The sequence below is a fragment of the Rhizophagus irregularis genome, chromosome 2 (genome assembly GCF_026210795.1).
Source record: "Rhizophagus irregularis chromosome 2, complete sequence".
NCBI classification, from domain to species: domain Eukaryota; kingdom Fungi; phylum Glomeromycota; class Glomeromycetes; order Glomerales; family Glomeraceae; genus Rhizophagus; species Rhizophagus irregularis.
The window spans coordinates 3,309,235-3,336,906 of record NC_089430.1 but is presented as its reverse complement, the minus strand read 5'-3'; the positions used below and the strand labels follow the sequence as shown (position 1 = coordinate 3,336,906).

Here is a 27,672-nt window from a genome sequence, read left to right as displayed (position 1 = left end):
ATATTACTTTATTTAACCTTTCAGAAAAAAAAAATTTTGTTTATAATATATTAATAAAAAATTTTTTTATTTAAGAATTTGCAAATTTTGTATTTTTCTATTATTGCATTTAACAAATAATATAGATGCTTTAGAAAAAAACTAATGCTTTTAATGAATTCCTTGCAAAAATTTACTCTAGTTTGCAAAAAATTGATTTTAAAAATCTTTAAAAATGATGGAATAAATTATAATTTATTAAATTAACCAATAATATTAAAGTTCAATTTTTTTTGAAATCACGTGATTGTCCGAGCCCCACCTTTTGCTATAAGTCCGCCCATATGCTGATCATCTGCTAATTTGACTTTGAAGCTTCAAGCTAAGCCACAGAACTTTGGACCAAACTTGAAACTTTCACAATATACTATTTAGATATTCAAGAATTAGTGACTAAAATAAACCTGAATAATTTTTGATAACCCAAAAGTTATCATTAAATAAATGTTTACAATTATTGTAAAATTAATATATGTCTAATATTTGACAAAATCTTTATGAATCATTTTAAGAACTAATTTATTAACAATAAATAAAATAAAGTAAATAAAATTGAAATTTTATACATTATTATGTAGAATTTGTGAAAAAATTAATTCAACGGTATTTTTTTATATGATAATATTGGACAAGTGATCAGCAAAATGATCGGCAATATCATGATAATATGGAGATGTCCGTCCTGTTCTTCAAATCAATAAAAAATTTTCATTTATTATTTTTGCGAAATTTCAACATTTTCAACTCTAATTTAACTTTTTCATTTTCAGCACGCAATCTTTCTATCTCCAACTTACTCTTTTTCAACTCGTATTGCTGAATTAATTTCTTTTCCTCCAATTCGAATTTCTTTTAACTTTTACGCTCCTTTAAGTCTAGTTTTTTTTCATAAAACCTATCCCTTGATTCTCCCATTACTGCAATTACCCCAGATATACCTTCAATTCCTGTTGATTTTCTTTTCTTTTTTCGTGTTTCATTAGCTTTATAATTTTTTTTATTATCTGAATTTTCGCCATAAGAAATAGGAGGAAAATATGAAGTTGAATCTGTAACATAATCTGGGTTGATAGCGACAAAATTTCTTCCATTTGTAAGAACTAAATCCATTCTACATTACCTTTACTAGTAGAATTAGCTTTTTTTTTTTTTGCAAATATGTTTCACACAATTTTCCAACCTTATTTCTGATTTGATCAAGAGTATGACCTGGTAACACATTTTTACTTATAATTTTTTGATAAACCTTCACCTTTCCCTGTTTCTATTCTTCCAAATTTTCTTTCCAAAACTTAAGCAATATTTTAATTTCGCTATCTGTCCACTTAGCATCATCATTTGATTTAACTTTTATTTTCAAAACTTGCTTTTTACATTTAGTACCTTTAATTGGTAGCTAAAGTAAGTAAGTCTTAATTTATAGAAATCTAATTAAGTGTATTAAACTGAAATTTTTACCATAGAAACTTCAATTTTTTGTGGTTCTTCTTAGGTAGTTTTCGCGTCCAGCTATTTGTAAATAGAATATATTAAAATAAAGTAAATAAAATTAATACTAGACAAAAATATAAATACAAACATCTTTAGTAGGTTCAGTAAGGTCATCAGAAAGGTTAATAATTGTTTGAGTTATTTCTTTATGAGTTAAAGTTGATTCAGATGCAATCACCTTAATGGGCAAATTACTTTGTTTTAATGTGGTTGATTCTAGACGTATAGTAACATGAAGTTTTATGTTTGTATTAACGTCCTTATTGCTTGCTGACAAAACTTTTTTCTTATTTTTAGAAGTTATTGAAGTCATTATTAGTAAATTTAAACGTGAGACTGTAAAAAACGCGTATTCAGAACACTTAGATCATCAATTTTTTTAATCCGTTAATCCAGTTATTGATCCAATTTTTAAATGAATTTGATTGGCTAAAAAATTTTGTGAAAATCAGATCAGATCGGAACAGAACAGAAATGAACAGGGCTAGTATTAACGAATTTGCTTATAACGAAGCTTTGATCAGTTAAAACATAGGGTTCGTTATATCAAAGGGGAACTGTATTCCCTTTTTTTTAGTTGCTTTTCTTTTCTTTTACTATATTATATACAATGGCATATGTGCCGATTTTTGGAATTAGTCTAAATTAAGATTTTTATAAAAATTTGTAAGATTAACATTACACAAATCTAAATTAAATATGTGTTACATATTTACGTAACTCAGATTTAATAAAAAATAAAAAAATTTTTTTAATCAATATTCAAAAATAACGGTAATAACCACTTCTTTTTCCCCATCACTCCCATCACTTTTCCATCATTTTTCTATTCACTTTTATTAAATATGACAAAAAAGTTTATAAGCAAATATAGCAGTTATTTTTAAGTGGTAAGTAAAAGAAAAAACTTAATATTTTATATACATAGATAAGACATATTTTTTCATAATTTTTAGCTTTAATTTATTGTTTTTTCTTTGTAAAAAATACATGCAAATAAAAAATAATTATGATGTAAAATAGTTGTAAAATGAATAATAAGATATTCTTTTTTTTAAAAATAACTAATTATATATTTGTTTTTTATCTTTTAAAATTATTTCATTAGATTTATTCTACTAAAATCCTTAAATGGCAAATAAAATCTTTTAAATAAAGTAAAAGAATTTGGGATTCTCTTATGAAAGCATTTTTTGGTAAGAAATAAAATTTTCAGATCGGACTTTATGCAGGTGACAAAATCGTGCATTATTATTCCTGGAGATATGCTAACGTCATCATTTTACATTCATTTGAAAGCTGAGAATTTGCTCTATCGTAAGAATCAAAGATCAGGAAAATTGGATCACTGGATGAGGCGTAATTAACGATCAAAGTCAAATCAAATTTAAAAATTAAAAATAAATATATTAGACGTAATTATTCACAATCCAGTGATTCAATTCATTCGATTTTAGGCTTATTAGATAGACCTCAATTTTCTCTTTCAAATGAATATAATTTCATTCGTGTAGCTTGCATCTACAGGTATTTAATAAATTTTTTTATATCAGATTTTATCAAATTTATAAAATTTTATATTAATAATATAATTGATGATTCCTAAACATCTACATATATTAAACGAATTATTTTAAATTTATTTTAAAGATAAAAGTTGGCATCACCTTAGGGAGCAAAGATCATTCAAATTGAATCACTATATGTGAAGTAATTAATGATCAAATTTAGATAAAATTCAATAATATACTAAACGTGATTACTGAACAACTAGTGATTCAATTCACTTGTTTTTAGATTCATTAGATAGATCTCGATTTTCTCTTTCAAATGAATGTAAATTTATTTGTATAGCTTATTTCTACGAAGAATTATCAATGATTTTGTCATGAGAGTTATATTTGATCTTTTAAATTTTAATGATATCTTATATTAAAAAAAAATTAAAAATTATATAATTAATTAGTTTTTTTTGCATTATCTGGTATAAATTTATTATTCTTATATAAATGATAATTTATATTTGCTTTAATAAAATTATTTTTGTGTAAAAAAATTAGATTCCAAGGATCGGCCCATATGACATTCTTTTTCTTTTAAGTTTGCCTTCTAATTTTAAATTTCATCACTTTTATCTTCCCAATCATATTGATCATTATAATTATCATCATCATCATTTTGATCATTAATCTCCCAAATTTTCCTACAAATTTCAAGAAAGTTATACAATAATATAGCACAATCTGCTAATTTAATTGCTGTCTTTATATCTTTTACAGATAATTCTTTTAATGCTTTGAATTTAGCCTTTAATTTACCAAAGGCATATTCTACAACAACTCTATGTTTTGAATAAATAAAGTTAAATTGACATTGTCGATGATTAAATGGATTTTTAAAAGGAGTAATTAAAAAGGAAGAGATCGGATATGCTGAATCACCTAACACATAATCATCTCCTTCAATATATTTTGCTTTATTAAGAAAAAATCAGAATTAGCATAGGCTCGTGCATCATGCACTGATCCCGGCCATCCTATTATATAATTAATAAAAATTCCTTTAAAATCAACAATTCCTTAACAATGAATTACGTATCTTTTTTTTCTTGTAAAAAGTGCTGTTAGATCTTGTGCAGGTGCTTCATTTAAAATAAAATGAGTACCATCTATTGCTCCAATAATATTTTGAAACTCTCCAATAGCTTAAAATCCTGCATAAACAATAGCACGATTATTATTATTCTTAGGCAATTGAACAAACTCCAATTTTTTATTTCTAATAGCCTTTATTACACAGTTAATATAAAGAATTACAGTACCTTCACATATTTCAAATTGAGAACAAATACTTAAAATATCATCTTTAGAACTTAAACGCCTAAGAAATATTACTAATTAAAATTCAACTGGTACCTATGGCTTATTTCCTTTATTTTGAAAAACTGTATCGTTCTGTAAAACTTGTATTAGCTTGTTAAACTGTTATCTTTCCATTCGTAAAACTTTTTTAAATCGTATATCATCATATAATGGTAAGATTTTATAATACCAATGTTGAGACTTAGGAATATAGTTTTGAGGAACAAGATAATGTAAAGAGGATAAAGCAAGAAGTATTTTTTTTATTAAATTATTACAGTCAAACCTTGATATAACAAACCCTTGATATAGTGAATTTTTCAGACAACTATAATAAATTTCCCCTTGTTATAACGAATTAACCAATCAAATCTCTTAAAATCTTCACTATAGCCCTATAGCGAAGTTGAGGTCTAGAACCTAGGGTTTGTTATAACAAGGGTTGACTGTATTATTATTTAATTCATTATCATTAAAAGAGTCAAAAGAGTCATTTAAATCCTGTATTGTTAATAACATTAAAGTATATTCAATATCCTTTTTAGACATAATTATAGAAAGAAAAAAATTGGAACAGAATGAAATAGATCATAACGCGAATTTTTCTGTTCAATTTACGCTGTTTTTTGATTGGCCAAAAAAAATTTTGTGAAAATCAGATCAGATTAGAACAAACAGAAATAAATAAGGCTACTATAATGAATTATTCAGTATGAATATGTGAATTATGTAATTCACTAATTTGATCAATTTTTTTATAAAAAAATTTTTTTTTATTTTTAATATACTAACCAATTGTTTTTTTTATTTTGTAGAAACGGACTTTTTGGTTACAGCTCTAAAGCGATTTCAAAGGTGGATGGGGTAGTGTAGTGGTAATATTTAGTAAATTAGTATAAAAATGTTTAGTTAATGTTCTTCTTTTTTATTTTTGTAGGAATGAACCATTTGGCACAACTTCTAGGCGATTTTAAAGGTGGGTTATAGGTGGGAGTATTGTGTTTAATAATTTAGTATAAGAACATTTTGCTAACATTCTTTTTTTTTATTTTGTAGAAATGAACCATTTGGCATGGTTCCTAGATAATTTGAAAGGTGGGATATAACAGTCACCAAACAGAACAGTTGGTGTGTTTTTATGAAACTTGATCGAAATGGTCCAGCGTAAACTATCAAACAGAAGTAAAGAAAAAAATACGGGGAGCTTCGTGGATATATGACAGAATACAAGCCGCAGCGAAACAATAAGCGATACAATATGACACGAAGCTACTATTGTTTTAGCGAAGCAAACCACAGCAATATTTTATTTTGTGACGTAATACTCAACATAAACGGCTAAACTATTACGCGTTAATACTAATTAAGAAACTGCTAACCGCATAAATACATATTAAACAATAAACAAGGGAGCTAATAATTTATTAATTTATCAATAAAAATAATAAACACGTGACACTGGTGGTGACCACCAGTGGTTTTTTGTAGTAAATTTCTTATTAAAATATACTTACTTTTTAATAATATATGTTAAAAATTCCATATATATGAGAAATGGGTTTTTTATTAGTGAAATGGGGGTTTTCACAGTTTTTTTATATTTAATAATTTAGTTTCGCAAATGTAAATTTTTGTTCAACTTATTATTTAGTCAAGTGATCATCAATCAGATGATTTTTTGGTATTACAAAACAATTTTGAGTAACAAAAATTGTGAAAATCAATTCAATAACTCTTTTTAATAAAAAAAAAAACAAATCAGCCTATATAATTCATCAAATTCTTCAACTTCAGAATCTTTATTTTTATTTTCATATCATTACATAAATATTTATATTTTTTCGTCTTATTAAGACATTTTTTCTAAAACCCAACTGTAATTTTAGAAGTAATCTTTTTCTTAAAAGCATATAATAATTTGTATCTAATAGCGAAAAGATTAAAATAAAGACTGGCTTTAATAACTACACCTTTTACAGTAAACTATACATACCATTCAAATTATTTTAGGCTGCCATAATTATAAGTAAAATTCCAAATAATTATAGCATCCCAAATTATTTTGATACTTTACATAGTAAATTATATATAAATTGAATGAATTATAGCATCTTAAATTATAATTATAGCATTTTAAAATAATTTGGGCAGTATGTATACAGTAGACTAAACTTCTTTGATTAATTGTAGTTTACAATGGTAAAGTAAGTATATGAAGTACTAATGTTCATTTTGAAATATATGACTATTTTCTTTAAGTTTTTGTTGTAATACATATATTGAAAGTGGATATTGAAAATATTTGCTGTTTGCAGAAATAACAAAACTATATATAAACTCAACAACATTATAGTTAAGTTTTTTTTTTAATTAGCCATAGTTTTTTATAATAAGATCTTATTTTTATTGTATTCAGCAACCATACATACAATTGTTACCTTTCTAATAATAAGAACTACTATAGCAACCTTTTGTGTAGTAATAAGTTTTAATATTATTTCTGGTATTGTCAAATATCTAAAAATTATTAGTGAATATAAATAATTATTTTTTTTTTGTTGCTAATTAAAAGGATTTAATCATGTTTTGTATTATCTATGAAGTAAAAAAGGTGTATTTTTATTTGATAAATTGAAAGTAGAAATGTTTCTTACTTATTATATAATTGTTATACTTATATGACTCGATCTAGTGCTCCGAAAAAAATCCGATCTGATCTGGGATTCGCAAATTTGATCTGAGTCAGATCGGTTCAGTTTTCAAAATTTTGATCCATAGATCAGATCGGATTTAAAAAAAAATCTGATCCGATCAGATTCAGATCAGATCAGATCAAACATGAGAAAATCCGATCCGATCTGAACAGATTTCAGATCAGATTTTTTTTTAAATTTTTTTAAAAAAAAAAAATTCATTTTTTTAAAAACCCTTTCCTGGACAAACGGACGCCGAACGACCAAGATTTAAAAGAACGAACTAGGTAAGTTCGTTTCTTTTTTTTTGTTATTTTTACTTGAGGGAACTTAATTAACGGTTCCCTTCTTTTTTATTAGGAAGCCTTCCGACGTAACAAGATAGCCTAACGACCAGGATTTAAGAAGGGAACGTTTAAGAACCTATGGTGAGTTCGTTCTTTTTTTTAAGGTTTTTTTTTAATTTTTATTTAAGGGAACGTAATTAACGTTCTCTTTCTTTTTTAGGAAACCTGGACGTGAACGAAGTCGTTAACGACCAGGATTTAAAAAAAGAACGAACTATGGTAAGTTCATTTCTTTTTTTAAGTTTTTTTTTTATTTTTACGTTAAGGAACGTAATTAACGTTCGCTTTTTTTTTTTTTTTTTTTTTTCTTTTAGAAAAGCCTGGAGTGAATGGGCCGATTAACGACCGGGATTTAAAAAAAAGAACGAACTATGGTAAGTTCATTTCTTTTTTTAAGTTTTTTTTTTATTTTTACTTAAGGGAATGTAATTAACGTTCCTTTTTTTTAGGTAACCTAGACGTAGATGAAGCCATTAACGACCAGGATTTAAAAAAAGAACGAACTATAGTAAGTTCATTTCTTTTTTAAGTTTTTTTTTTATTTTTACTTAAAGGAACGTAATTAACGTTCCCTTTTTTTTAGGAAACCTGGACGAATGAAGTCATTAAAACGTTAACAACCAGGATTTAAAAAAAAGAACGAACTATGGTAAGTTCGTTTCTTTTTTTTAGGTTTTTTTTTTATTTTTACTTAGGGGAACGTAATTAACGTTCCCTTTCTTTTATTTTTAGGAAACCTAGACGCGAGACGAAGCTGAATGACCAGGATTTAAAAGAACGAACTATGGTAAGTTCGTTTTTTTATTTTTATTTTTATTTTTTTTACTTTAAGGAACGTAATTAACGTTCCCTTTCCTTTTTTTAGTACAAGGACCAAATTTGGATCAGATTCAAATCAGATTCAAATGGATCCGAACCAGATTCGGATTAAATTGAACCAGATCTGATCAAATTCAAATCAGATCAGATCTATTAAAATAAAAATCAGATCAGATCAGATTTAAGCTAAATCCGGTTTGAACCGATCTGTTAGAAGCACTAACTTGATTGTTAATTTTTATATAATACTACCAATTTAGATAATAATTTTTATATATCAACATTTTTGCATCAAACCATAATTGGTTTTATATAAAGTTACTTATTAATGAATTTTATTATATTAAAATTGTTATTATTTCACTTTAATTAATTTTAATAATAAAATAATTTCATTATTTTGTTATATTAAAATATTTTTACTATTTTAATATTAATCTTTTTATTTTTAGCAAGCAATTTAATTTTATATTAACATCACAAATTATTTGAAATTTTTAACAATTTTCTTTATAAAGTATATAAAAATTAAATATATATTAAACACAAAATAAAAATCATAAAATTTTAAACAAATAATATATATAAATTATTAAAATTGCTAAATTTCATACCCTGTTAATATTAACCTCTAATTGATTAATATTAAGGGACAAATTGCCACTCAACCGGAAAAATTTAATAATGCCGATTTATGCAGATTATTGCCAAAAATGGCTAATACTCCTTTTTTACCAGATCGTCAACTCATCACGTAATATGACGTACAAATTTGATAAGTTTCATCCAGAACCTATATAATATATAAAAAAAATTATTTTTTTTAAAAAAATAAATTAGCATTCTAGGTAAAGATACCTCCGAATTCTAAACTAAATCATTGATAGGTTCCATCCGGAACCTATATAATATAAAAAAATTATTTTTTTTTAAAAAAATAAATTAAATTTCAAAGGTAAGCATACCTCCGAATTCCAACTAAAATCATCAATAATGCCCAGGATCCTAACCTATATAATATAATAAAAAATTATTATTTTTTTTTTAAAATAAATTAAAGATTCGGAAGTTAATATACCTCCGAATTCCAACTAAAATCATCGATAGGTTCCATCCGGAACCTATATAATATCTAGGGGATAGGTAAATATACGGGGGGCCAACTCAAGGTTACACAGGCCATAGTCATAAGACCAGAACGAAGCCTATAGTAATTTTATAAGTAACTATATTAAAATTCAAAAATACCCCATGTTTAAAGCGAGAAATGGGCCGATAATCAATATGATCTATGAAAAAAAATTAGCTGAAAAATAACAAAATCAAAGCTAACGGAAATATATAATTTTTGTCGAGTTTCGCTTACATATATTTCAAAAAACTTGATCGGCTATTTTAAATACCTCAAAAATATATAAAAGTTTATTAAATACTTGAAAATAATGCACAACGAAAGAAGAAAACACTATTTTTAAATGTTTTAAGCAAAAAAAAATTATTTTTTTATTGAAATCTCAAAAAAAAAGTTTGTAATTTCTAACTTCCTATTGTCAGCGTAATAAAACATATAAAAATACGAAAGAAATTAACCAGTGGTCCAATTTGGATGAAAAAACTTCGGCTATATAAAGCTAATATGAACAAACTTAACTTCGAGATCAGCTACTTTCTTATGCTGTGCGTGTCGAAAAAAATAAAAAAAAGCGAAATTTTAATATGAAATTTCGTTTGTGTAATTTCAATTTATGAAGGCTTCAGTTCAATCGGTAATTGATCAGCCTGTGTAACCTTGAGTTGGCCCCCCGTATATTTACCTATCCCCTAGATAATATAAAAAAAAATTTTTTTTTTAAAAAAATAAATTAAGATTCGGAAGTTAATATACCTTCAAATTCCAATATCTTTGATAGGTTCTATCTGGAACCTATATAATATTAAAAAAATTAATTAAGATTCGGAAGTAAGCATACCTCTGAATTCCAATATCTTTGATAGGTTCTATCCGGAACCTATATAATATATAAAAAAAATTATTTTTTTTAAAAAAATAAATTAAATTTCAGAGGTAAGCATACCTCTGAATTTCAACTAAAATCATCGATAGATTCCATTCAGAACCTATATAATATAAAAAAAAATATTTTTTTTTTAAAAAATAAATTAAATTTTGGAGGTAAGCATACCTCTGAATTCCAAACTAAATCATCGATAGGTTTCATCTAACCTATATAATATAAAAAAAATTTTTTTTCTCTAAAAATAATTAAAGTTTCAGAGGTGATATACCTCCAAATTAAAATTGACAATAAGCTCTATTATGTTTCTTGACTTACAAACTGAACGTTAACTGACGTTCATTAAAAAAAAATTTTTTTTTTCAAAGAAGAAAAAAAAGGAATACGACTCCTTTTTTAGTTCTGATTTCCCTGCATGTTGCAGATTATGTGCTGAATGTTGGACGAATTTGCCTTAAAAAGACTCCGAACCTTGCAAATAAATTTTTTTTTTAAAAAAAAATTTCTCTGATAAGTTTCAAAGCTTAAAAAATAATAGAAATATTTTTTCTTTAGAATCTTTAACAGATTATTTCCTGAAAGGTGTTGTAGAAAAAATTATTTTACAAAGTTTTTTTCTTTAGTAATAAGTGTTGTAGAAAAAATTATTTTTTTAAAGTTTTGTAAAGTTTTTTTTTTTAAAGAGTATTGTAAAAAAAATCATTTAGGTATTAAATCAAGTTAGAGTTAATTAAAGTTTAAATATTAAATCAATGATAAAATTGCAGATCGAACTGATATTTTAATGAAAAAAAAGCAAAAATCTGCAAAATTGCAGACTTCCGCATAAATTTCACATAAAAAAAAGCAGAAATCTGCAAAATCGCAGACTTTCTGCAGAAATGCATACATAAAAAATCAGAAATATGCAAAATTGCAGATTATTGCATAACTGACTTCCGCATAAATTAACAAAAAAAATGTGGAGATCTGCTAATTTTACAGATCTCTGCAGTTCTGCATCTTAAAAAATTTCCTGATGTTACCGCCTTTAGAATCGTCTTGTCATGACGAATCGAATAGTGGTAAATTCATTCAAATCCAATCACTAGATCGTGCTTCAACACCAAAATTCATTAAAAACTCCGTCAATATCAGTGCTATAGAAATGAAACACATATCATTAGATTCGTCTCGATGAGACGAATCGAATGGTAGTAAGATCATCAAAATCTGATCAATAGATCCTGAGATATTCACAATTTTGCACTATTATGCAATTGAATTTTAGAAACAACTATAACTATTACTTTGTCCATTATCGAGAGGTCACTCTTATAAATATTATTATTGACTGGAGGAAGGAGACACAGCATAGTAGTCAGCGATTAACTTTCAATGAGATACAAGATATCAGAGATGACCTTAAGAGATGTTGCTTGATATCATTAGAAAGACATGTAGTATATGTTCAGCGAAAAGTTGCGAATAGAATCATGGATGAGTACCATACAGCTAGAGATGGTAAAGTCCTAGGTCCTGGACCTAAAGACTTGGTCTTAAGACCTGGTCTGCAGATCTTTAGGTCCAAATTTTGGACTAGAAGCGGACCAGGTCCTAAAAAGTCCTAGCCAATAAGGTTATAAGAGATCCATATGTTTAAATTATATATGTATAATTTGCTGTAAATTTGATTTTAAGTAATTATAAATTATAAAAAAGTGCATTGCAATATTGCAATACAATTTTTATATTAATAAAATCATATAAAAAATGAGTTGCGATATTGCAATTCACATTTTTATATTAAATCATATAAAAAGGTGAATCGCGATACCGCAACTCACTTTTTTTATATAAAATCAATATAAAAAAGTGAATCGTGATACCGCAACTCACTTTTTTTATATAAAATCAATATAAAAAAGTGAATCGCGATACCGCAACTCACTTTTTTATATAAAATCAATATAAAAAAGTGAATCGCGATATCGCAACTCACTTTTTTTATATAAAATCAATATAAAAAAGTGAATCCCAATATTGCAACTCTCTTTTTTTATATTTAGTTATTACTAAATTCATAAAATCTATAAATAACTTAATCAGGACCAGGTCCAGGGACCAGGTTCAGGACTGGTCCTAACAGGACCTGGTCTGCAGGTCCGTTCAATAGGACTTATAGGTCCTAGGACCAGAACCGAACCAGGACCAACCTAACCATCCCTACATACAGCACTACATATAGTACCTCCTGGAATAATACTCCCCTTAATTAGTACTGGGGTATTACTTAAAGTTTACATTCTAGTATTTTTGAAAAGTACCCCAGTACTAATCAATATCTGATTTTGAATAGTACCTGGTATTAATCAATTATTGATTTTGTAAAGTAATCATTTATATATATTATAATAAATAAATTAAATATAATAAATAATAATATATTAACTTTATTAATTTATTAATTAACTTATAAACGTAAAAAAAAACTTCAGTTTGAAAACTAATAAGCTTTATTAACGAATAATAAGCATTGTTACACATTCAAAGCTACCCGCTAATCATTCCATATGTTAACGTAATTTGTTCCTTGTTTGTAATGACTATGATATTCATCATTATATCCATCCTCTTCTCCTTCATATTCTCCCTCTTCATCTTCTTCCTTTCATATTCTTCCTCATCATCCTTTTTTCCTTCGTATTCTTCCTCATCATCTTCTTCCTCTTCCTCATTAATATATTTTTCATCCGTTTCTCTCTCCTTACCAACATATTCACCATCTGTTTTCCCTTCCTCATCATTGCCATGTTTATCTGATGGCATTTCTACTTCATCCTCTGGCTAATTTCCTTGTCCAAGTCGATTATAGTTAAAAATCCAGTCATCTTCAGTTCCATCATGCTTATTAGAGATGCCACAGCATTTAAAAGATTTCTGAATTAAATTAACATCAACTGCATTCCATGAATCTCTAACCCACTTTGCTACGATTTCGTAAGAGGGTTTTTTTAAATTACCAGCTGGTGTTAACTCTTTAACAGCTTCTGCCATCCATTCATTATAGTTTTGTCGCATCTATAGGATAATAATAACAAATTTTAATATTTTTTATTTTTTTTTTATTATAACTAGAAATCAAAAAAGCAAAATAGAATTAAATGATATTGTTAAAGGGATCAGAGTAATAATTGTTACCTTGGTCTTAAATGATTTATTCACTGAAACATCTAAGAGTTGTAGGTGGGATGTTAATCTTCCAGGAATTACAGCAATATTGGTATTTTTTTTACCAAAACGCCTTTTAACAGAATTTACTATGTGACAAAAACGAATCCAAAACTAATAATGACTGTAGATTAAAAACTCTTTCACGTTTAGTCCAAATATTTTTGATTCAATAAAGCATCTTATTTTCATTCATCCAACTCTTTTGATTTGCACGAATAATTACTTCTGGAGAAAAATTTTCTTAAGGAACATTTTTAAGTTTGAAAATTATAAGTGGAGGAAGTTTTCTTCCATTTGCCATACACATTAAAACTACTGTAAAGTTAGCTTTTTCATGTCCTGTTGTGCAGAGTAGATCAAAAGCTATTTGCAAAATACATTTTTATTATTCAGGAGCAATCAGGATCACATTGTGTTACGAATTGATTTGTGCAGAATACTACATTCATGTTACTGATATATGCTAAAGGATAATCATACTGAATACGCCGATATACAATGTATGATAAAAATTCTTGTTGTTTTTCAACTAGATCATCAGGTAAACATAGTAGGACCCCGAAAAATACATATAAAGGTCACGTGTAAGTTTGCTTAACCATATTAGTAAAATTTCCAAAAGTCATAAAATTTTATTTGTATACAGTCAACCCTTGTTATAACGAACCTCAGGTTGAGCCTGCCAACTTCGCTATAGGGCTATAGTGAAGATTTTAAGAGATTTGATTGGTTAATTCGTTATAGCAAGGGGAAATTTATTATAGTTGTCTGAAAAATTCACTATATCAAGGGTTCGCTATATCAAGGTTTGACTGTAGATTTTGAGATTTTTTAAAAGGTTATATATATAGTTTGCGTAATAACAATCATTTTTATATATGTCATATATTTTAATTTGCGTAGTCAACGGTATTTTTTAATAAAAAAAATATATATATATAATTCCAGCAGTCTTCTACTAATTAGCAGCATAACGCCTTGGAATTCCAGCAATTTTCTACTAATTAGCAGCATAACGCCTTGAAATTTCAGCAATTTTCTATTAATTAGCAGCATAACGCCTTGGAATTCCAGCAATTTTCTACTAATTAGTAGTATAATGCTTGGAATTCCAGCGATTTTCTACTAATTAGCAGCATAATGCTTTGGAATTCCCTAATAAGCAGCATTACGTATAGTATAATACATAAATTTTTGAAAATACGTAATTGACGGCTAATCTGATTGATAATAGATAATTTTTTTCAATTTTTTGACTTTTAACAGACCGTTTTATTGAAAGAAAAAAATAAAATATTTTTTTTGGTTTGTAACAAACCGTTTTATTCAATAAAAATTTTTTTTGGCCTTTATTGTTATATTTTTTTAACAACAAGCCATTTTATTAAAAAAAAATATTTGGTTTAGAATGTTATTAATATTCCTTTTTATTATTTTTCTTTAAAAGCAACTTCTTAAATTTAAAATTTATTATTTTAGATACCAATATCTTGGAAAAATATGAGTTAAGAGAAAAGTATAGTCAATTTTTTTGGAAATATTACCATACTAATATTCCTTTTACTTTTTTCTTAGGAACTTGGAATTCAGACTGGAACTCCAATGCTCACTGTAAGTAAAGAATTTTTTAGCTTTATTTTGTTTATTTTAGAAGTATTATTAATATTTCTATTGTTTTTTCTATTAGAAATGGTTTTTAGATTAAAACTAAACTGAAATTTTTAATAAGTTGAGAATAGGGTGGAATTTTTTTTGTTTTATATGTGAAAGTAGTATTAATATTTTTTTTCTTTAGAAATAGGATCTTCTTTTAGAAATGATTTTATAAATTATATTCTAAGTTTTTGTTATAATTTATAAAAAAATAATGAACAATCTTTTTGTTTTAGTGTTAATACTTGAATTATCAAATAATTAAATATAGTAGTATAAATAAATACGTCAGTACAAATTAATTTTTGCAATTTGGCATTATGCTAGCAATTGAAAATCAATTATACTGGAAGTATATTCTAAATACAACTAATTAAATTAAAAAAAAAGCCATGATTTCATTTTTTTAATATACAAATGTCATAAAAAAAATTTGCTTATTCTAATATAAATTATAAAGTCAGAAATCAACTTTGTGTATTGATCTTAGTAAAAATATTTGCTTATTTTAAGGCAAAATTTTGCCGATCATCTCTGATTTTTATATGTATTTTTCGGGATCCTAACATAGCACAATAGTAGTACAGCAGCGATTACTTGAATTTTTTCGTCGTATAAAACCATTTAGCCACTTATTACTAAAGCAAAAGATCCAACACCAGAACATGTAACTTACCATTGGCGTTGTTGTACAAGTGCTTTGGCCTTCATTTAAATCATGCTTCGCATAACTGCATTTTGATTTTTTTTTCTTTTACCCAAATAAGTAAAGCAGTTTCTAAAGTAGGGTATTTTGGTTTTGCTTCTGTATTTAAACGTTTAACATCTAGTTATACTTTGAGTAACTGAGGTTTTTTAGATATCTAGTTGCGAAGTTGGTTTGTTTGAATATTAAACTTTACTGCTGTCTTATTTTTACTATGGCCATTTTCATAATACATAATAATTGCAACTTTTTTGCATATGTTCCAGTGTCTCCTTTTTTTCTCTGTTATTGTTAGACAGTTACTACTTTTATTTGCTTGAGGACGAACCATTTTATTAATGAAATAAAGAAATTAAAATTTGTAAAAATGCGAAGAACACTGACGTGATTGAATATCATGATCATTTTATTGCGCTTTTTTCAAAATTGTGCTACCCCTTGCAGGTCATCTGATAAAAAGATTTGTCTAGTAAATCGTTAAAATTCTATAACAATCATCATTTTGCAATAAATTAAATTATTTTTATATTTGCGGAAAGTTTTATTGAATTTTTCATTACTTTTTAAGATTACCAGTATATTAATTATCACATGATTAATACCCTCCTTTCAACGTATCCCCTATTATAGTACCCTCCTTCCCACATAACACCTCCCTGGATACTATACAATCTAAGCGGGTTTCTTAAATTATACCAGGTGTTTTATGCAGCGTTATACTGTATAATGATCTTATCCTAGAGCAGGATATGACTAACAGGACGCCTTCCTCAGTGTTAACAATCGTACGTACGTTAGAAGCCATACCCGAAAATTTGCAGAGCTTAATATCGAGTTGTGCAAGGAATATCTTATGCTTACAAATCTGAGTGACTTAACGAATAGGTTGTGTAAGGACTGCTCTGAATAGTTATGTAATTTTGAATAATTCTTTTTTACATAAAGAAAAATAGCCATGTCAATCATAATAAACCAGTATCAGAATTGTGAAGTAATCTCTGCAAAAGCAGTACATAGAGGATTATCCAGCGTATTATATAGACAGATTATAAAGAAGATTAGTGATGAGAGTGATCCTCTGCAAGCCTTAAGACTTGTCAAGAATAAGTTAATTCAGATTATCCATCAGAAAAGTAATATGGACTTTATACAATTATTCGTATAGAGACTAAATATAAAACTTATGGATGTCCTATAAAAAATATTTTTGCTAAAATATACTTAAAATAAACTTGAAATTTTATTTTATACTTAAAATATACTGAAATAGGTAAAAATTAAATATCATTTAAGTATAATTTAAGTATATAATAATATACTTAAAATATTCTTATTTTAAACATCCTTAAAATATACTGAAATGGGCAAAATTTAAATGTAAATTAAATATATTTTAAGTATATATTAAATACAATTTAAATTCAAATTTTGTGAAAATTCAATTTTTAGTATATTTTAAGTATAAAATAAGAAAATTAAATATATTTTAAATATATTTTAAGTAAAATTTTTTTTATAGGGATGGAAAGCTATATGAGAATATTAGAAAATGGCTACTTGAACAGCTTGTAGCCATTGGATGTGATAGCGGAGAAATTGCCTTATATCAGTTCTTATGTGATACATATCCAGATGGTATTGATGAGCTATTCACTACATTCTATAAGAATTATACGAGTCATATGAGTCATATGAGTAATCTGATGACTAAGAACTTTGCTTTTTGAGCTTTAAAAGCTATAATGTTAAAAGCTAAGATGTTACGAATTGACTTTGAGGGCCGTAAAAAAAGTGCTAGTATGATTCTTAGAGCTAGAGTTCCAATCCGTCATCCGACGGATAATCACATTTTGACAGTTGTACGCTCATTTAATTAATATAAAAGAGCATTTTTTTTTAAGGATATCCTAAGAGCATAATACAGTATATAATTTAATAAATAAACTTTTTTTTCAAAAATGAAAGTGAGGAAAAATTAGGAACAGATTAAAATATCATCCGACGGATGAAAATTTCAATCCGACTAAGATTTCACCCCATTTATTTTATGTTCAATTAATTAAATAATGCATAGTCTGATCACCTTACATTGAATGCAGTTCCTAAATTATAAATTATGAAACATAAATGTCTCTTTCCAAAAATAAATGAGAAGAGATTGATCATCCGTCGGATGATGGATTGGAACTCTACTTAGAGCTACTGTAGACGAATTACGTGAAATTTTCACAAGATACTATTAATCCTTACTCGTAGTGCATTACAATCCATATTACCCTTGAAAAAGATCTGTAGAAGAACTTCAATACCTTCTATTATTTTTTGCTATTTAAAGAGTGACTAGACTTCAGAGCTTCATATCGGGAGAATAACTCTTTTATGGTTTCAGGTTTTGAAGTTTTGGTCTTCGCAGTTCTACCACTATAAAGAAGTTTTGGAAGTCTTCTCCTAAGATCTTACCAGAGAGTCTATAAGCTTTCCAAAAGACATACTAGCTGACATACTTAATTCAGATATCTGCATTCTTGGCTAAGACACCAGGTACAAGTAAATGCTTACACTCTTTAGAGAATAGAAATACCTGAGTAAATTCAATCAAGTATCCACCCTTTTTTTGCTTCAGCTACAGCTTTCTGTCCATATGGATTAAACTTTGATCGAACTGCAATCAGACTGGGTTTAAACTCAGATTGAACTGGGTTCAAACTTGGATCAAACTGAAATTGAATTGAGATTGAATTGGGTTCAAACTGAGATCAAACTGAGATTGCTCTGTTATCGAACTGAGACTAATATCCCATCTAGATAATAGATCACTTTTAGATCATTTAAGATCGAACACTACAAATTCATGTTGTAGAGTAAAGTCATCAATTACTGGAGCTAATGACTCAGATTCTTCTGTATATTGACAGATGATTCTCTTAGTATTTATAAAGCTTCCATAATTTCCATGTAGAGAGATATAATTCACATTCTCACGAATAGCCTTGGGAATAGTGAAGAATTTTTGGGTTATATAGATACATAAAATATTTTTGTGTCGTCCATGTGTAAAGTAACTAGTGATAAGGTTCTGAGTTTTTTTGGAAGTATCTGTTAGATCCTTGAATATAATTACAGTAGCTTAGAATGAATCAAAAGAGTTAATCTCTGGAATTTCACTATGGATTACTGCGGTAAATAAGATTTCTTCTTCTTCGAAAAAATCACGTACGACTGCCCACTTTAGTTTTTCAAGGTATCTGAGGTCTCCGCCTACTACTAAGATATGTTACTAGTAGAAATTTCACTTTCATATAAAACCTTACCTTAGGATTTGCTTAAATTTTATTGGTTAATTAACTAAAAAGAAAAAAAATTATAACAATATAACATAAAATTTCCTTTTATAGTAAGATCTTCAAAGTGATTTATATGTAAACTTTACCTTAGGCCACAGGGTGACCTATTTTAATAGTAGGCAAAACAGATCGAAAAGTAAAAAATCAGGCATCAATCAGTTACCAATCGGTCACCAATCAGGTACCTGATTGGTGACCGATTAGTGCCTGATTTTTTACTTTTCGACCTGTGCAAGGTCTTGGTATCTGCCAACTAAAAGTACTGCATCACATAATACGTACGTACCAATTACCATCCGCTTTCTGCTGCTAATAGCTTTTTTGCTTTCTTATCTCCCATTAGCAAGTTAATGATCATAATGGTTTTACGCTACCTGTTATGGCTAATGAGAATAGCCATGTTGTAGCATACTCATTACTCTGTCTTGAGTCGATCGTATACTCATCCAAATTGTATATATAGAGATCCATTTGAATTTTGTTCTAACTTAGTTTAAATATAATGTCAACATCACCAATTGCAATTTATTCTCCTTCAGAACCTACTGGACTACCTCTTGCACACTTGGCCAATGAAGAAGATGATGATGAGTTAATTAGAATACTTAAGGCTCATGCAAATTTATTGACTACCAGGGGTCATTTATCTGTTGATTCAAAGATACACGAGGCGAATAATCAAATCAAACATATTATTAATATATTAATGCAATACTGTAAAGCAAAACATGAAGAACTTGATACTACAAAAAGTTTGTTAGCTTACACATATGATAGGATAAATGCATTTGATGAAACGTTTACAATAATTACGTGACATACGTACAATTAATGATAATTTTACAGAAGGAAATCATAACCTACAAAGAGATTATGATACTATGGTAGAGCTTCATAAATAGGCTATAGGTGAGCGTAATCAGGCATGACATGAACGTAATGTAATACAAGCAGATTATACTCAAGCAGTAAAAGATTGTAATGAGGTTCAAAATGCAATCAATCATGGTAATATTCTTCTGAATCATTGGCAGATGAGAGTTACTTGAACTGGAAGATAACTTGTATTAGCTAATGCGCAACTTGGACAGGTTGATGCACAATTAGTACATGCTAATAATCAAATGCATTTTGGGATCCAGACATTGGGACGTCTTAGAAATCGACTTTTTCAACAGATAGCTGCTCTGTGTATTCAGGTACAATAGTTTCGAATTAGACAATTGAACTTTCCTCCGCCTTCTCCCAACAATCCAGAACATTCTGTGATATGGCTACTGTTGCATTAGGACTTCCTATTTTTGAAGGACGTGAAGATGAAAATTTTAATCAATTTATTAAGCTATATAAGGAGTACCTTCACAGTTTTAATATCAATCCTGCTGATGCATCTGGTGGCCCTCTAGCTAGTTACGAGAAAGTTTTAAGTATTCTTCGAACTTGTTTGAAAGGTCATGCTGCAGAATGGTATGATAACAATATTTTAGGAAAAAATGTTAGACTTCGAAATATACTTGTACGTGTTATTACTAATTGCAATAAAGCCGCTTTTTGAGCATTAGCTCTTAACAATGCAGTCGTTACTGCCGCTGCTCCCAATCATGTTTTGGTTGCAAATTCAGTAGCTACTCAATATCAACAAGGTCACAATAATGCAGGTAATTTCATGACCGAAATATGGCCTGACTATGAGATAAATAGGGCTAATAATGATATATGGAGAGATCGAGCGGGTATGGAACTTACTGATGCTAATCTTAATTTTGTTACTGCTGCAGGTATTATTATGAATGTTAGTGGTGCTGGTGCTGGAAATCCTTACATTATACCTTTTTGACCTTATCATACTATTGTTAAAATAGGTAGATATTACTCTAGCAAAATTGCGTTTATGATTTAGTAGTATTGAACAGGGTAGTTGACCTATTCATGAGTTTTATAATGAAATTAGGAATGGTATACAGGTCTTAAACTTTACTTCTGAAGTTATAACTAACCAGTTCTTCTGTGAACTGAATAGGGATAATTTGGTAGAAGCTGAAAGAATCGGTGTAGATACTCCTGTAGATGAGTTGGTAGAATGATTAGAAAGAGTTAAAAAAAGGAAAGGAGAAATGTGGCGTGGTCAGACTGAGCAAAATGCTCATTGACAAGTACTTAAAACTCCTAATACTTCACAAGAACCAGTTATCTACAGTATCTTAAAACCAGTTACTCAGATAGCATTACTCAAGAAGAAATGGATAAAATGCTTAAGAAACAGATGGAAACATTTTAAGCGCAAATTTGGGAGTTGCAGAAGAATTTGAGACAGCCACCAGTTCGTAAACCACCAGTTCAACCTGTTCAACCAAAGCCACAAAAACGTGTCATTCAACAAAAAGATTATGAATATTATGAAGGAGTACCTAATGAACATCATGATGTTGGTGATGATTCTGATGCTCCTGCTTGGAATGATCATGATTATCTTAATGATATTGATCTTATTATGGGACTTGGAATGTTTAAAAGACTTGCGAAGAAACTTCAAAAAACTAAAGATAGATGTGATGATTTGGAATTGTTTCAAGCAAATGAAAAATCTTGATCTTAATGACGATGCTATAGACATTAATAATAATGTTATGAGTCTTGGTAAAAAGGTGGAATTAGTAGAACGGGATGGTGATATTTATATGGTTCATTCTGGATCAAAAAAAAAGTAGGTTCGAGTATCTCGAAACTTCTTAAGTTATCTTCAAGTAAGACAGCAGTTAGCTTTCCTGGAGCACCCTTAAAAGGTAAAGCAACTCCTGTTAAGATTCCTGCAAAGATTACTGCTAAATCTATACCTGCAAAAGCCATTACCAAGAATGACTTGATGAATCTATTGAGATCTGTAGATTTTAGAAAATTGCTCTGTGGGATTCTTTAAGAGGAGTTGAAGTCTGTTGGTAAAATTACAGAGATTCCAAAGGATTAGGACTTAGCTGAGAAGGAATAAGAAGAGGATATCAGGGAGAATGATCCTATAGATATTGACATATCTCGTTTGGAGAATACTAAAGATCTTTTAGCACTGGATAGGAAAGTTAATGGGATAACGATTTAATATTTAGCTGACATTTGTACTAACATGTCTTTTATTTAGAGGAAAGCTGTTGAGGAATTAGGGCTGAATGTTGATAAGAGTATTATACATAATATATCCAGTACTTCAGGATCAGGTAAAACATTCGGCATGATAAAGGGTGTGTCTATCGAACTTACCCCTGATTGTACTATCACTGAAAACCTCACGATTTTGAGTAAAGAAAGTACAGGAAGGACGAGGGTTAAGCCAGACGTGTCTAAAACGTTACAACCACAATGTCCATAAATCACGTGAGTATATAGCCCTTACTTGCAATAGGAAAAATATTTTTATTCTGATAGTTCCTAACGTGAATCGAGGAGACAAAAAATAAGACCTTTTAATTCTTCAATTTTTTTTTATTCCTAAAACTTGCAAACTAAGTCAGAAACATCTTCTTCTAATTGACTAGTGGGTTCCCAAGTAGCTTCAGTATCTAGATAGCATTCTCACTTAACTAGGTATTAGTCTTAGCCTTTCCTGATACGATGTCAGAGTATCCGCTCAGGTATGATTTCGCTTACTTCTAATAGAAGTCACCGTAAAATTTTTAAGATTTATATGTAAATTTACCTTACTCTAATTTTCCTTTTACTAAGTAATTTTACCACCTTTCCAGTTATATTTTTAAATCACATATATTTTTACCTTACAAGTTCAGTAACATTTATAATTATAAATTGTATAAAACATAATTTATTTTATACATTTGGTACTTTTTATTTCTTTTAAAATTGGCCTAATTTTTAGATATAATTATTTTAAAAAAATGTAAAAAAGTTCCTATTTAAAATAAGTTCAAAATTGATCAATAGTTACAAATATATATATTATTTTTTTGACAAAAAAAAAATAAAAAAAATAACTTATATTTATCCCACCTACTACCTCCAACCACCCATTTTTTCCGTTCTTTGCTTTATTTTATAATTTTTTATATTACATGAATATCTATAAAAAATTCTTTTTTACATATTTATTTTTTTAATTTTACATGTTTGTGTAATAAATTTGTATGTGTCTGTATTTGTATAATGAAATTTTACGTGTCCATGTAATAAACTTATGCTAAAAATAATATAATAAATTTTACGTATTTGTGTAATGAAATTTTATGTGTCTGTGTAATAAACTTGTAACTAAAAATAATATAATAAATTTTACGTGTTTGTGTAATAAAATTTTACATATCTGTGTAATAAACTTGTAACTAAAAATAGTATAATAAATTTTACGTGTTTATGTAATAAAATTTTACATGTCTGTGTAATAAATTTGTACTAAAAATAGTATAATAAATTTTATGTGTCTGTGTAATAAACTTGTAACTAAAAATAGTATAATAAATTTTACATGTCTGTGTAATAAACTTTATGCTAAAAATAGTATATACTAGTAATAAATTTTACAAAATTATAAATTTTACCTTATAATTACAAGTTACATTTTAAAATCCTGTTTAATTTTACCATATACTTAACAGTTACATAAAAAAAACTTACCACAGAATTACATTTACTTTTTTTAATTTATAAAGAATTTTACCAACCAGTTTTTTTTGACTTTTCTATGTAATTTTTACCTTAGACTTATAGGTAACCTCTATTAGAAGTAAGCGGGGTCCTGTTCAGGTACAAATCTTTCAGGTTGTCCTCTTATCACGGAGTCAGGTAGGGGTCTTTCATTTTCTGGAACAACCTGCAGCTTTTTTTCGAATGTATACACATCTGGATAAGGTTGCTTGTCTAAACTTCTTCAAAATCCTACGATTAGTTTTATCAAAATTTTACTATAGATTTATTATAGTTTCGGCAGAGTTTCAGCAGTTTCGACATTTATAATAAGTTTCAGCAGTTTCGCCTTTCTCCAAAATTTTGCCAGTTTTTTAATATAACTTTAATATAGTTTCAGCAGAATTTCGCTTTTTGGTGAAACGCCATTTTGCCTAAACTCCTAGGTTTCAGCAAGCAACCTTACATCTGGATACACCTGGTTGTTCATGTAGTCCGTTAAGAAAGTATGTAGGGATTATTCAGATGAAATTAGTCTCAGCATACTTTTTATTCAGAAATGTTTTATTTTGCATATAAATTATTTACGCAGCATCACAAAATAAAACAATTTTTCATGACACCTTGGAACAACTTAAAAAGGAAATGTGTGATGAAACTATAAGGAAAAAATCAAATATATATAGTACATATATTAATAGGAGATTTTAACTTGATTTCAAATGGTCATATTGATCGTACCCATCACAAGTCTATAACATATTACAAAACCCAAATTTTTTAATGATCTTGAGACATTGGTTTATATAGAAAGTTCAATAAAAAAGTACTAAAAAATACTTATCACAGAGAGGGTGTAAGTAGAATTTGCTTATTTATAAGATAGGTCACCCCCAGGCTTAAGGTAAAAATCATATATAAAATTCTTTGCAGATCCTACTATAAAAGAAAATTTTATGTTACATTGTTATGATTTTAGCTAATTAACCAATAGAATTTAAGAAAAAAGTAAGGTAAAAACTATTAATAAAGGACCAATTTTCTACAGTGACCTTTATTATAAGTAAGCGGAATCCTGTGTAAGCACGAGAATAGACCAAATTTGGATATCAGAAAATCACAGTAATAATTTAATGAATTTTTCAATTATCCCCTCAATGTTTATCACACATAATGATTATGACATAGTTACATTAACTATGATAGATACCTCGATCCTCATAAGAAATAATAAAAAAAATACAATATATGACAAATTACCTACTGCACACGTTAAATGACCAAAAACAAGCAAAAAAATGGCTAGAATTGCATAAACTATTCGCAAATTTATATAAACTATTTACAAATAGTATAGGTTAATTCGCAAATAGCCAAAAACAGCCAAGAATAGCCAAGAATAGCCACTGCTTTTCGTGCCATTTTTTTGCCGATTTTTAGCATTTCGACCTGTGCTGGTAATGCCCACACCATAGTTTTGTATGATTGTGATGACATTGAAATGGAAAAGTGTAATAAGTTCTGGCTTAATATAAAAAATCAACTAAACTCGCTAGATCAAAAAGTAATTAAGAATAAAGCCAATCTTACAGAGTATTTTCAAGAAGATATAAATAGATATTGGAACAAACTCAATGGTATTTTAGTAAGAGCAGCGGACTCAGAACTAAGGTTGCTTGCCTAAACCTCTCCAAAATTCTACAATTAGTTTCTCCAAAATTTTACTATAGTTTTATTATAGTTTTAACAAGGTTTCAGTAGTTTCGGCATTTATAATAAGTTTAATCAGGTTTCGCTTTTCTCCAGAGTTTTGCCAATTTTTTAATAAGACTTTCATATAATTTTGGCAAAGTTTCGCCATTTTGGCATTTCGCCAACTTGCTAAAACCCCTTAGTTTCTCCAGCAATCTTACTCAGAACTCCCTAGAAAAGTTATCAGACTTCACAATATCTTCATACATTATCAAGGGGTGAGAGGAATCTAACTGAATATTACACAATATGATTTTAGGTTAACAAAACTGTCTTATATATTAAATTAATATAATTCACTAATAAATGTCAAAAATTTGAAAGATAAATCATTTCCGATAAAAGAATTTGATATACAATATTATTACACCATTAAAGTATAACAAATATGAGATCTTTTTTTCATTTTTTGGTTCTTCAAAACGTGATTAAATATTTCTATGAAAAGAAATTTTTAATCGGCTATATATATACATATATACATATATATATATACTTAAATTTAATAAATATAGTCAGAAAAGTAGACTTAAATATTTTTATTTAATAAAATATTTTATTAATTAAAGTTTTTTTTACTTTAGAAACGTGTTTTAAGTGACTAAACCAACTTACAGGAATCAAAAAAATTAAGCATCCCGAGGCCCTTCAAGAATTATATAGATTTCAACCTAGTTTTAATGGAAAACAGATTTATTTTTTTTATAAAAAAGCAAAATATAGAGAGGGAACTTTAATTTATGATAAAAAAGACAAAACTTTCTATGTATTTGACAAAAAAAGTGGTGAAAAATTTGACATTTTTTCCTCCTGGATTAGTTTTCTTAAAATTAAAAAAGTATTTAAAAGTGCACGATCAGCAATTGCTACTAAAGATGGTCATCGGTCCTACTGGTCTTACTCAGTCTCAGGACTGCCAGTCTTAAGACAGACCGCGGTCTTTCAGTCTTTTCAATCCTGCTGTTAATTCAGGCCGAACTTATAGTGCCAGCCAGAATTACAAGTAAGTGTAATACAAAAATTTTTGTGTTACAATGACTAAGGTTGCTTGCCGAAATTTAGGGGATTTGGCAAGATGGCATTTCGCCGAAAAGTGAAATTCTGCCGAAACTATATTAAAGTTATATTAAAAAACTGGTGAAACTTTGGAAAAGGCGAAACTGCCGAAACTTATTATAAATGCTGAAACTGCCAAAACTCTGCCGAAACTATAATAAATCTATAGTAAAATTTTGACGAAACTAATCATAGGATTTTGAATAGGTTTAGACAAGCAACCTTAGCAATGACAGAACCAGTAAAAAATTTTTTGTCCAGTGGCTAAACTATTTATCCGGGATCACGTGATTGCCATATTTAGTAATTCCAACTGACACTATATATCTAGCCAGAATTAGCCTAGAACTAAAAGACTATGGTTCTACGTCCCTATAAAAAGTCTACATCCTTAAACTGTACTAGTTTTATGGTTAAAATATCCTTATATAGTAATAATATTCTTAAAATATACTGAAATTTGTACAAACAGTATATTTAAAATAGTGTTCTATAATAATAAATAAGTTTAAATTATACAAAAAATATACTTAATTTTCAAATGTAATATTGACTGGTATTTTAAAATATTCTGATTAGATATGGAAAATATCCTTAAAAGTAATTTATCAGTAATTTAGGTATGTTAATATAATATTCTTAAAATATACTGAAATTGTACAAATGGATATTTAAAATAGTGTTTCGAATTGTAATATTTTAAAATATTCTGGGAAGGACTATATACTATTCGTATCGGTTTCACAAATGACCTGGTATGTGATGATGTGTCCTTAAAATATTCTGATCGAGTACATGAATATTTTGATCGGCAAAAAATTAAATAAAATAACGTAATTAGATTATTTAATTTTATAAACTAAATTTCTTTCTTTCTTTAAAAGACATGAATTATTTTTTGAAAAAAGATGTCAAAAACTAAAGACAAATGCAAGAATTGTGCAGGTAAAAAATGAGAACAAAAAAAAACAAAAAATAAAATGTGTGGCAATATAAATCGAATTTTATATCAATTTTTTTGAATCAATATTTCATAATTATAGATTTCGATGCCAAG

The 27,672-nt window shown here is 27.7% G+C and overlaps 4 protein-coding genes across 4 annotated transcripts; 1 reads left to right on the top strand and 3 right to left on the bottom strand.

Annotated features, from left to right (window-relative positions):
- Nucleotides 1–891: 891 nt before the first annotated feature.
- On the bottom strand, nucleotides 892–1,149 carry OCT59_012096 (uncharacterized protein; the record flags this gene model as incomplete). The annotated part of the gene is made up of 1 exon (XM_025327608.2): nucleotides 892–1,149. The coding sequence occupies one exon, from the start codon at nucleotides 1,147–1,149 to the stop codon at nucleotides 892–894; it is 258 nt and encodes an 85-aa protein (XP_025170438.2).
- A 154-nt stretch (nucleotides 1,150–1,303) lies between these two features.
- Nucleotides 1,304–1,843, bottom strand: OCT59_012095 (uncharacterized protein; the record flags this gene model as incomplete). Its single annotated transcript, XM_025327607.1, has 2 exons — nucleotides 1,304–1,435; nucleotides 1,619–1,843. The coding sequence occupies 2 exons, from the start codon at nucleotides 1,841–1,843 to the stop codon at nucleotides 1,304–1,306; spliced, it is 357 nt and encodes a 118-aa protein (XP_025170437.1).
- Nucleotides 1,844–12,797: 10,954 nt separating this feature from the next.
- Nucleotides 12,798–13,325, bottom strand: OCT59_012094 (uncharacterized protein; the record flags this gene model as incomplete). The annotated part of the gene is made up of 2 exons (XM_066134231.1): nucleotides 12,798–13,091; nucleotides 13,200–13,325. 2 exons carry the CDS (start codon nucleotides 13,323–13,325, stop codon nucleotides 12,798–12,800), a joined length of 420 nt encoding a protein of 139 aa, XP_065989517.1.
- A 7,126-nt stretch (nucleotides 13,326–20,451) lies between these two features.
- Nucleotides 20,452–21,018, top strand: OCT59_012093 (uncharacterized protein; the record flags this gene model as incomplete). The annotated part of the gene is made up of 2 exons (XM_066134230.1): nucleotides 20,452–20,632; nucleotides 20,744–21,018. The coding sequence occupies 2 exons, from the start codon at nucleotides 20,452–20,454 to the stop codon at nucleotides 21,016–21,018; spliced, it is 456 nt and encodes a 151-aa protein (XP_065989516.1).
- Between the last annotated feature and the right edge of the window lie 6,654 nt (nucleotides 21,019–27,672).